Source organism: Engraulis encrasicolus, chromosome 11 (genome assembly GCF_034702125.1).
Source record: "Engraulis encrasicolus isolate BLACKSEA-1 chromosome 11, IST_EnEncr_1.0, whole genome shotgun sequence".
NCBI classification, from domain to species: Eukaryota; Metazoa; Chordata; class Actinopteri; order Clupeiformes; family Engraulidae; genus Engraulis; species Engraulis encrasicolus.
The window spans coordinates 48,664,624-48,675,897 of record NC_085867.1 but is presented as its reverse complement, the minus strand read 5'-3'; the positions used below and the strand labels follow the sequence as shown (position 1 = coordinate 48,675,897).

Here is an 11,274-nt window from a genome sequence, read left to right as displayed (position 1 = left end):
AAACATTGATACTTCTGCATGAAAAATCTTTATCTAGCCTCTTAAACAGCATATTTGTAGCCCAGCGCATATAATGACTGAGATCAGAAGATATTTACTCGCTACCATGTTGTTAGATGGTCAGCTTAGGTCCCGTGAAATGCGGAACTAAGGGGCAGGACTTTCAAGCTCTATACAGTAACCTGGTTCTCACACGATGGTTGTTACCAACCATCTGGAACATTGTCAATCGCTTAGCTCTGGAAAGGCACAGGTGTGTTCAAAGCAGCTCGAACCTGATTGGAGAATTCACGTGGCTTTTTTTGAATCACGTACTACTTCAACCACTTGTGACTTGTGTATATACCCCGCCCCACGATCCCGCCCCTCAATTCTGATTGGACAGGCTGTAAAATATCTGGTCTAAGCTCGTCTTAAGATTTCCAGACCCTCGTGCGAGCTCACAAAGTTTAACGAAGATGCACGAAGCACAAAGGGTCTGCATGAGAGCCAGGCTAACTATACAGTAGATGAATAGCGCTATAACTAGCGTATATGTAACCCCTTTCTTTGTGTGTGTCTGTGTGTGCCTGTGTCTGTGTGTGTCTCCCTCTTCAGAGCAAGTGCGGCTGGTGGCAGTCCAGACAGTGTGCTGAAACACAAACTCCTCCCTCCTCCCTCTTCCTCCTCCCCCCACTCACCCTCCTCCTCCTCCACATCCTCCTCCTCTTCCTCCACCACCGACTCCGCCTCTTCCCCTTCCAACCGCTCCACCTATGAGCGTTCCAGCCAGAGCAACTACCCCCACAGCCAGCAGAGGGGGCACCACCACCAGCAGCCACGACCTCGTAACCTCCCCCTGCCCGAGAGCAGCCTGAGCAGGGGCAGGGGTGGCAGTCGAGGCGGTGGTGGTGGTGGTGGTGGTGGCAGTGGACGTGGGAGTGGAGGTGAGATGCAGGAGCTCTTGACCCTCTCCCCCCTGGAGCTCATCTCGCGGGGCCCCGACGGCCGCTTCTCCCTGAAGCCCCTCACGCAGCTCCCGGGCTCCAGCTCCAGTTGCTGCAGCAGCAGCCTCTCTCGCAGTACGCCCGTCAGGAGGAGCCTGCAGTCAGACTTCTCCCAGCTGCAGCAGTCCCATAGCAGGAGCTTTGCTGGAGGTGGTGGTGATGGTGATGGTAGTAGTGGTATCTGTGGAGGTATTCAGAAGTCCTACTCGCTACGTTCGCACAGAGAAGACAGGAGGGACCACCGGAGGCAGCAGAACAGGGACGACATGGACGCCCCGTTCGTGCTCTCCGTAGACCTCCCGCCCTCGTCTTCGCACTCGGCCGCGGCGCGGGTCATGGCCAAGCACCTGTCACTGCAGGGCCACTACTTCCCCCAGGACCACCTCGCGCACACGCACTCCGTCGCCGAGCTTCCAGAACGTTCCAGCCTGCTCTCAGAGTGCACCACCAACAGCAGCAGCGGTGGCACGTCCGTGGACGTATGCTCTCACGACCCACAAGCCTACCTGGAGGAGGGAGAGAGACCTGGGCACCACCTGGGGGGCAGCGCTGGGTACGCCTCCCTGAAGCGTGTCGGTGGTGGTGGTGGTGCTGGTGGTGGTGGAAGTCCTGATGATGCGGACGACGGGGACGGGGACGGGGGTCCGAGCTCGGCCAGCCTCCTGGTGCTGCAGATGGAGCACGAGCGGGAGCGCGGCAACCTGAGCAGGTGCCTGACGCTGGCCCGGGAACGTGAGGCCCTGGAGAGGGAGCTGAGGAAGTACGCCACCGACAGGCACTCGGTGGCGGTGCCGATGGACAGAGATGGAGACAGAGAGGGCTCCCAATATTGGCATCAGCAGCAGCAGCAGCATCAGGACCACCACCATCATCTTCAACAGCAGCATCCTCATCAGCACCATCAGGAACAGCAAGTTCAGCACCACCATCCGCATCATCATCAGCAGCAGCATCAGCATCAGCATCCCCATCATCAGCACCAGCTTCAGACGCAGCTGCAGCAACAGCAGCAGTGGGGAGTGGAGGACGATCTGGAGGCCCAGGAGGAGCCAGAGCTGGTCTGGAAGACGCGCCACGGACACGGCGGGGGAGGAGCCGCCACATCCCTGTCGCATCATCATCATCACCCCCACCCCCACCACCAGACCAGCAGAGGGTGCTACTCGCCCGGACCCGGAGTAGCCTCGGGCCGCAGCAGCACTCGGCCCTCCTCCTGCGTGCTGTGGGAGGCCGCCCCTATGGCCTCCCCCACCCACCTGGTTCAAGTCCACACCCCACCACCAGCATCAGCACCAGCACCACATCCTCTTCCCTCTACAGCATCTCCACCCCAGGATGCAGCAGACAGGCACTGGGTGAGGTCAGACAGCCAGCGATCCAGCAAACGCTCCCCCCTGGTGGCAGGCGCCGGGACCGCAGGGGTCGCTGGGCCCGCGCTTTACCCAGAGAGAGAGAGCCCTCGGCGGGAGCATCTGGAGGCACTGCGACGCGGGTGCGTCTCTCCAGACCGGCTCTCAGTGGTGGCGGCGTCGGCAGCACCAGGGTCATCACACCACCGACACACCTATCAGGACGGCGCAGACGACACGTCCACCGTGACAGCATTAGAGCATTCCGGAACTCAGAGGAGGAGTAGGAAGAAGAAGGGAGCCAGAGATGAGGAGGAGGAGGAGGAGAGGGAGAGGGAGAGGCAGGGAGAGGAGAGGAGTGGTGGTGGTCCCGCCGCCCGCAGTCATCCTAACGCGGTCGACTGCACTTTTGTGGAGATGAGTGTAGACGGCCCCGAGATTGAGGAGCGGCGCCGCCCCGCGGACTCCACACCTGGCCGAGGGGCGCACACGCTGGGGCGCCGCCGAGACGGAGACCAATCGAGAAGCAGAGAGCGAGAGAGGCAGCAGCATGCACATCACCACCCAGACACACAGACTCTGCACAGGACGCCGCGGCGGGGAGGAGGAGGGACGACACACGGTGGTGGCACGGTGTCACCGCACAGGCCAATAGGCAGCAGTGGCAGCAAGAGCCAGTCCAGCCGGACACTGTCTCACAGTCGGGACGCCCAGCAGCGGCCGGATTTGAGGAAGACAGGCAGCCTTGGGCCACAGGGCTGGGCCGGGGCCGGGGCAGGGGCAGGGGCGGGGCCGAAGGGCACCAACAGCCTGGATTGGCGCAGCAGGAAGGACGGCGAGTTCCTGACGCCCGAAGCCTGGATCCACTCCCTCAGCATGAACGAGATCTCTGGGTCCCCCTCCTCCTCGTTATCCTCTCCGCCAGCCCAGCACGAGCACGAGTACGAGAACGTCAGGAGAGGCGGCGGCGGTGGTGGCGGCAGTGGTGGAAATGGAGGAGGGGATCCCTCCCACCACAACAACAACAGCAGGGAGATGAGCCCACGTCCTCCTCACTCCAGGGGAGGAGGACCTGTCAGTGTCCATCACTCACCGGTGTCATCACAGAACACCCTTGGCAGGAAGAGTCCAGCAGACGCCCTTCACAGGGCCACCACCCCAAACCCTCAACCCACTGGGGGGCGTACCCCTAATCAGCAGCAGCGTCACCACCACCAGTCGACCACATTGCCACGGGACTTTACAGGACGCCAAGGCCTACCATCTCACACCCCGAACCCTCAACCCACTGAGGGGCGTATCCCTTTTCAGCGTCACCACCAGTCGACCACATTGCCACGGGACTTTACAGGGCACCAAGGCCTACCATCTCACACAACACCCACACCCACAACAACAAGTCCACTCGATAGAGGGCACCCCACCACACCCAACAGGCACCCCGTTCCTGACCAAGCAATCTCCCCCCCTCACTATGTCTCCCCAGACAGGGCCAAGTCCCCCCCACCACCACCACCACCAGCCGCCGCCACCAGAGGACCCTCCCAACCTCCCAACACCAGCTCCTCCACCCTGGGCAGACCGCAACAACGGCGCCACCTAGCTGAGCGGAGTCTCTCCCCGCCAGCGCAAGCGCGAGCGCTCTCTCTGCCCGACAGAGGGAGGCAAGGGAACTCGTCTGCACTTCTGCTGAGGCCCCCCAGTAGTTTAGGGGAGCCGTACGCCGCCTGGCAGCCCGACACATGGCACAGCAGCTCGGGTCGGGTGGTGGAGGAGGAGCAGGGCAGAAGGAGGCCGGGAGAGGAGGTGCTGATGGTGGGGGTCGTACGGAGGAAGGAGGAGGAGGAGGAGGAGAGAGGAGACGAGCACCACCACGAGGAGGTGGATGCTGAGATCCGGGCGTACCGCTACAACAACAACAACGCCGCCGGCGTGGCCGAGTCGGAGGGCAGCTACCGAAGCTACGCCAGCCAGAGCAGCAGTGGGCGCGGGAGCCTGGACCCCCCCAGCAGCCTCAGCCCCCCCCTCACCAGCTCCCCCGAGACCACCGAGGACAGCGAGCAGGAGGACAAGGCCCCCCAGGACAGGTCAGACTCACACACACGCACACACGCGCACACACACACACACACACTCACACACGCATACACCAGGGGTGGAACTTATTTTTTTTTCCCACCAGTCAATGTGGCAGGTAGATTTTAAAATCTACTAGTCACTAGCCACTTTTACCAGTAAAAGTGACTGGTGGGTTGAAAAATGTACCAGTCACCACTGAAATTTACCCGTCATTGGCAGGTGGACGGGTGCTTATTTCCATCCCTGGCACACACACACACACACACACACACACGCACACACACACACACATGCGCGCACACACACGCACACACACACACACATTCAATCATACAGTAGCCTATTCATACAGTAGCCACATTCATTCACTGACACTCACTACATCTTTTTTTTTATTCCCTCTGCCTTTTTGTTTCTCTGTTGCTGTGTTTCTCTTTCTCTTTCTCTGTTTCATTTCTCTCTCTCTCTCTCCCTCTTTCTCCCCCTCTCTCTCTCTCTCTCTCTCCCTCCCTCTCTCTCTACCTCTCTCTCTCTCTCTCTCTCTCTCTCTCTCTCTACCTCTCTCTCTCTCTCCCTCTACCTCTCTCTCTCTCCCCCCTTTCTCTCTCTCTCTCCCCCCCCCTCTCTCTCTCTACCTCTCTCTACCTCTCTCTCTCTCTTGCTGGCATGACTCATTTCCTCTGTCTGTCTCCCTCTTCCTTACACTCTGTTTCTCCATCTCTCCATCTCTCTCTCTCTCTCTCTCTCTCTCTCTCTCTCTCTCTCTCTCTCTCTCTCTCTCTCTCTCTCTCTATTTCCTGACCTGACTGACTTCCTCTATCTGTCCTCTCTCTCTCAAACACGCTATACTCTCACTCCATCTTCCTCTCTATCTTCTCTCTCTCTATCTTCTCTCTCTCTCTCTCTCTCTCTCTCTCTCTCTCTCTCTCTCTCTCTCTCTCTCTCTCTCTCTCTCTCTCTCTCTCTCTCTCTCTCTCTCTCTCTCTCTCATTTCAAAGCCTCTCCTGAGCAGCCACATTGACAATGACAATCTGCACCTGATCAATACAGTCTTGACAAAAGAGTACAAGAGATACAACAACCCCTCTATCTATACACAACCCCTCTGTCTATACAACTCCTCTGTCTATACAACTCCTCTGTCTATACAACTCCTCTGTCTATACAACCCCTCTGTTTATACAACTGCTCTGTCTAGTGTCTATGCCACCCTTCTGTCTATACAACTCCTCTGTCTACACAACCCCTCTGTCTATACACAACCCCTCTGTAGATACCACCCCTCTGTCTATATACAGTACAGCCCCTTTGTCTAGCCTTCTGTCTTTCCTCACTGTCTCTGAATACACTCTATCTCTCTTCTTGTCCATATATTTTTCTTTTTCTTTTCCTTTTCCTTTCCTTTTTCTTTCTCTCTCTCTCTCTCTCTCTCTCTCTCTCTCTCTCTCTCTCTCTCTCTCTCTCTCTCTCTCTCTCTCTCTCTCTCTGCCACGTACATTTCCTTCCTCTTTTCTATATACTGTATGTATTTTTCATTTTGTCTGGAACAAGTCCCTTATACATTGAAGATCTAAGGCAAATAACTGCTGCATTTCTTGCTCTCAAGTTAGTTCTGGTTTTTGCTTAGCATTGCCACCAGCTCGTCATTTGATTAAATAAACATATGGCAACACCGCTGCCATATGCTGTCGCATTACCACTTCCACATAATAATAATAATACTAGTGTTGCACGATACCATTTTTTGGCCCCGATACCAATACCCTATACCTGGCTGTGCAGTATCGGCCGATACCGATACTATACCGATACCACCCTATTTGAAATGTGCTGTAGTGCATACTACTTGGATGTAAAATCATTGCATGGCTTTGTCAGGCTGCTGCCTACCTTTGTGAATACAAAGTGAATCCAGCAAAACTTTTTATACTTTTTAAATACCTCTATGAAATAATTAATTCCAAGGCTGTTTAAGTGTCATACAAACACCTGTAAATGGTATCGGTGCCCTAATTGTTGGTACTCGCCGATACCGATACCACCATTTTAGTGCCGATCCACCGATCCACCGATACTGGTATCGGTATCGGTGCAACACTAAATAATACCGATAAAATGAATAACGACGAGACTGTTTGTTTGTATTTTCTCGGTATTATGACTGACCCTACCTGCTGTAAAAGTAAAAAAACAAAGTATGCCCACACCTGTAGAACTTTGTTTCCAGTGAGTCAGTTTGTGTTTGTGTTTGTGTTTGTTTGTTTGTGTGGGTGTGTGTTTTTCTGTCTATGCCCTCTGCATCCTCCATGTCCTCATCCAATCTGCCTCTGACTCATCCGGCGCTGTGCTGTGCTGTGCTGTGCTGACACTTATGGGGCCCCCCATACGGCCTGCCAAGGTCACAATAGGGCCCCCACATCCAATACGGAGGGCCCTGTACCCTGTTCCCGTAATTGCGGGAACTCAGAAAGTAATTTGCTTTGCTCTTGCCCTGACTACTGTTGCTCCCCCCGTTACCAGACGGCGTAACAGCTCGGTGGACGAGAGCTACGAGTGGGACTCCTCCCAGTACGTGTCCATGAGGCCTGTCTACCTGAAGCCAGCCCAGGGGCAGCAGCGGAGCCTGGGGAAGGAGGAGGAGGAGGAGGAGGAGGCCGACTGGAGGAGACACTCCTACAGGACCAATGGAGACCCGAACAAAGCAGCAGGAGGAGGAGGAGGAGGGGGAGGAGAGGAGGACGGAGGAGGTAAGGGCCCTGGAGATACATTACTAACTTAACCCATTGATGCCTAAGGCACCTGCAAAAAATGCCTAAGCCCTTTTTAAGAAAAGCTGCCCTCAGCCTATAAAAACCTAAATATCTCAGCTTCTGAAGCACATACTGTAGAAATGTGCACTAAGTTGCACTTAAACACTCAGACTTTCATCTTTCATTAGAATGTGTTCATTCATCTCAAACAAACAGAGATTTTTAATAAAGTTGTCTCAAATCTCATGAGCCTGAATGTTGCGTAATGCAGCTCCAGGCGCCAGGGCCAACATCAGGCATCAATGGCTTAATGTGATAATATTAGTAGTTGTAGTCGTAGTACTACTAGTAGTAGTAGCAATAGTAACAATAATAATAATCACAATAATGATTATATTACACAATTACATTATATAGTACTCAACACATGTTTATTATTAATATTATTAATGATTATTATTACTACTACTACTACTACTGGTGCTACTGCTACCACTATGATTGGCAATCCTTGGTGTTGCTATCATCGTCGCCTAAACTTTTTCCACTAAGACTACTTGCTGTAGCGTAGCTGAAGCAGTGGGTGTCAGACGGTAGTGTATCACTGCCTGAATTATGATCAGCAAAATATGCATTAAGGCTGGCAGGCAGGCATGCAGGCAGACAGGCACTGTTCAACTGCTGATTCAAGCCATCCCCCAGCACTGCAGACAGAGAGAGAGAGAGAGGCCTGCCTGTAGCACTCATCGCATTGGAGAATCCCCACTTCCCTTCCTCTGCCATTCTTCTGCAGTCCCCTCTCTCTGTTCAGGCAGCTGGGTGCCCAGGGGCTCCTATTGAACCGTGAAGGGGAAAGGAGTTTTTTTTTTTTTTACTAAGAATACCCATAGAATCTCCCACTGGCTTTCTTGAAATAGCTCTTTTTTGTCTCGCAGTGCTGAAGGGAAAGGTAAGTGTGGAAGGGGAATGTAAAGTTTGTTTATGGAGATGAAGTTGACGGCCAGCATCGTGACATTTCTGTCTCTCTCTCTCTTTCTCTCTCCCTATAGCAGGGATTAAAGTTTTCCGTCGCTATGACGGATTTCCGTCAACTGGATTTTCGTTTGGACGGATTTCCGTCTTTATAATTCATGTCAATTAATTTAAAATTTTTACTTTCCAACTGAACTCAAATCGAGAGCACTCCTGAGAAGGGAAGGAGAGGTGTGTTTGGTGTACGGATTTAGTTATACACGCGCCATCACCGGTGGTGTCATACAACAGATTCACTCAGTAGTTTTGAGCCATCCCCTTTTCTTCCGTGTTCCAAAACAACAACAAAAAGTACACGAGCGGTCAGCAAGGTTGCGGCGCAGCGCGAGAGATTAAAAAAACAAATAGCCAACATTGTTGCTGATGGCAGAAAAGAAAATAAGTGTAATACTATGTTTAAAGTGCCATGAAATGACAATCATTAAATGAGTTGGACTGATATTCCAATATGGGCTAATAATGCATATGCATGGAATGCATAGCTTGAAGAAGGTAGGACACACGTATGTTTCCATTATCATTGCACCTGCCGTGGCGGATAGTTAGAAAAAAATGAATAGTTTACTTCGACTGCGCATGATGTCCTTTTCATGAAGGGGTTGCCTTTTAAGCATTGTGACTTTTACTAACATTATTCATAGCTCTAATGGGACGGCTATCATTGGCAGCTAGCTAGGATATGCCATGCGTAATACCATGCCTTTCATCCTCAAAGTTTAGCGCGTTTGACTGGCTACGTGTAGAACTAGCTCTAGTTGTCTTTCTGACAACGGATAATGTACAGTCTCATTTGTAATCATAGCATATTAACTTTGTTGTTGCCGATATATATTTAAGAAATAAGTTAAAAAATGGGTTGCATTTTACAGGGGTCACGGAGGATATCCCTGGCAGAGCCAATATTTTATGCCACGTCTTGCTCTGGGAAACAGTGTTCTGATGGGTGGACTCATGGTCAATAAATGCCGTTTCGGTGTTTCTTTCACTTTCAAGGCTTGTTGTGTGATGCTATTTTTGCTAACTGGAGTAGTGTGCAGCAACAGTTGTGTATGTGCTTGTTTTTGAGTGGCTAAACGTCTGTGCCCACCTTCTCGGACTATACGCGTCGTTTCAGTTCAGTTATTTGCGCACTGCGCACTCAGGACTGATGGGTGGGTGGTTTGTCTTGATTCGAGTGGAAAGTTGCGCGACAAGCTTGGGAAAGTGTGTTACTTTTGTTAAACGATAGACGTATGTCTGTGACTGTGTCGTGTCCGCTTGTAGGAGAGAACACGAGTGCGTGTAGGAATCGGGGACGTTTTTTAAATCAATGGTAAGCGTGTGCCTGGCACCGCACATCAAGAAGCAAAAAAGTACCGGTAGCCATAGGTTTTCAAAACGGTAGAACACAAGAGGTAGACTACAGGATGAATAGTGAAAAACATACAAAATAACCAACAACTAGTTTTCTCCCTCTGATTGCTATGACCAGTGAATTATTTTTTTAAATGTCAGAAATACTGCAAGCAATGCGCACCAGTGCTTTCACCAGAACAGTGTTTGCCCATTCTGATGGGAAAGAAAAATATAGCCTACTACTAAAAAAAAAACCCATAATGGGATCACTGTATCAACGCATTGCAATTCCAACTCAATAATTCTATGATATCAGCTAGACCATTTTGAAGCAACACTCATTGTGAATCCATTCTGCATAATGTTGTGAACAATTCATAAATAATGGGTAGATATAAGAGGAAATAACCAAAACATGAACCAAATTGCAGTTCAATGTTTGCAGTCTGATATAGTATCCATTATCCCTCCATTCTCGGCCATTTCTAGTCAATCTGGTGGCCTAGGCCTGCCCCTTTCCCTCTTTCCTTTTTCTTGTATTTAGAAATTGGCATCTGTAAACATAGCATTGTAGGCCTACATCTAATTGAGCACATCTGATCTAGTACCTACAGGTACATTCATACTGAGTGTGTATATAGGCCTACTGAGTGTATAATGAATATTCATTGTTAATGTGAAGTGTAAAGTTTAATGTTGGTTGAAGTTCTGATTTTGTGGCACTTTTTGGTTTTACTGGCGCCCTCAAGACATAGGCCTATTCCGCTCTAGGCGACTGCCCTGTCTGCCTATGCCTAGTGTTGGCTCTGGCACCGTTCCTTGCATAAAACCAGTGTATGTTTCGTTATGAGGGCAGAGCCTGGCTACATTGGTTTTCGTTGGGTTACGGAGTGATACTCGATCGGGTGCCTAACCGGTAAAAAAAGTTCAGTCAGATGACTTTTTTTTGCTTTAATCCCTGTGTACTGCATGTGTGTGTGTGTGCGTGTGCGTGTGTGTGTGTGTGTGTGTGTGTGTGTGTGTGTGTGTGTGTGTGCGTGTGTGTCTGTCTATCTGTCCTATGTGTGTGTGGCTCCAGGCATGTTCCCGTCCATCAAACTGCTTAAGCCAGGTGGGAGTCTCCTCTCCCCGTCTGCTGCTGCTGGACTGCCCCCCCACCATCACCGCCACCCGCATGAGACAGAGGAGGCAGTTCTCTTCTGACAGACCCAATAGCTCCTCAACTCATCTCACCTCATCTCATCTCATCTCCGCTCCACTCCTTTCTTCGCCGCTCAGCTCAGCACCAGTCCACATCCAGTCATCTACCTCCTCCCTTCCTCTCCTTTCCTCCTCTCCTCTCCTCTCCTCTCCTCTCTTCTACCACACTGATTTTCCACCCATTATCTCTCTCTCTCTCCCTCTCTCTCTCTCTCTCTCTCTCTCTCTCTCTCTCTCTCTCTCTCTCTCTCTCCCCTTCCCCCAACAGTCACTTTTCTCTTCTATGTGATTTTTATCGCGCTCATCTTTTTTTTGCTGCGTGTCATTATCTCTTTGTGTCCATCTTATCTCTGGTGGTGCTTATTAATGATTAAATGTTGTTCCCCGGAGCGACGGAAAATTACAGTCTGCAACAACACACACACAAAAAAAAGACACTTCCGATTGGTCTCGGCGAAGCGGGCGAAATTGTGAGACTGTGTAAGTGCTTTTTTCCACTTGTTGAGGAGAGTGGATGAACCTTCCAGCGTTCAGAGGGGTCAT

At 51.5% G+C, this 11,274-nt stretch overlaps 1 protein-coding gene across 1 annotated transcript in view; it reads left to right on the top strand.

Annotated features, from left to right (window-relative positions):
- igsf9a (immunoglobulin superfamily, member 9a) overlaps positions 1 to 10,827 on the top strand; it is a 100,311-nt gene extending 89,484 nt beyond the window's left edge. The window contains exons 19-21 of the mRNA XM_063209757.1: positions 598 to 4,422; positions 6,935 to 7,161; positions 10,610 to 10,827. Coding sequence (XP_063065827.1) covers positions 598 to 4,422; positions 6,935 to 7,161; positions 10,610 to 10,734 — 4,177 coding nt within the window. The 3' untranslated portion in view covers positions 10,735 to 10,827. The remainder of the gene's footprint in view (positions 1 to 597; positions 4,423 to 6,934; positions 7,162 to 10,609) is intronic.
- The last annotated feature ends 447 nt before the right edge of the window (positions 10,828 to 11,274 follow it).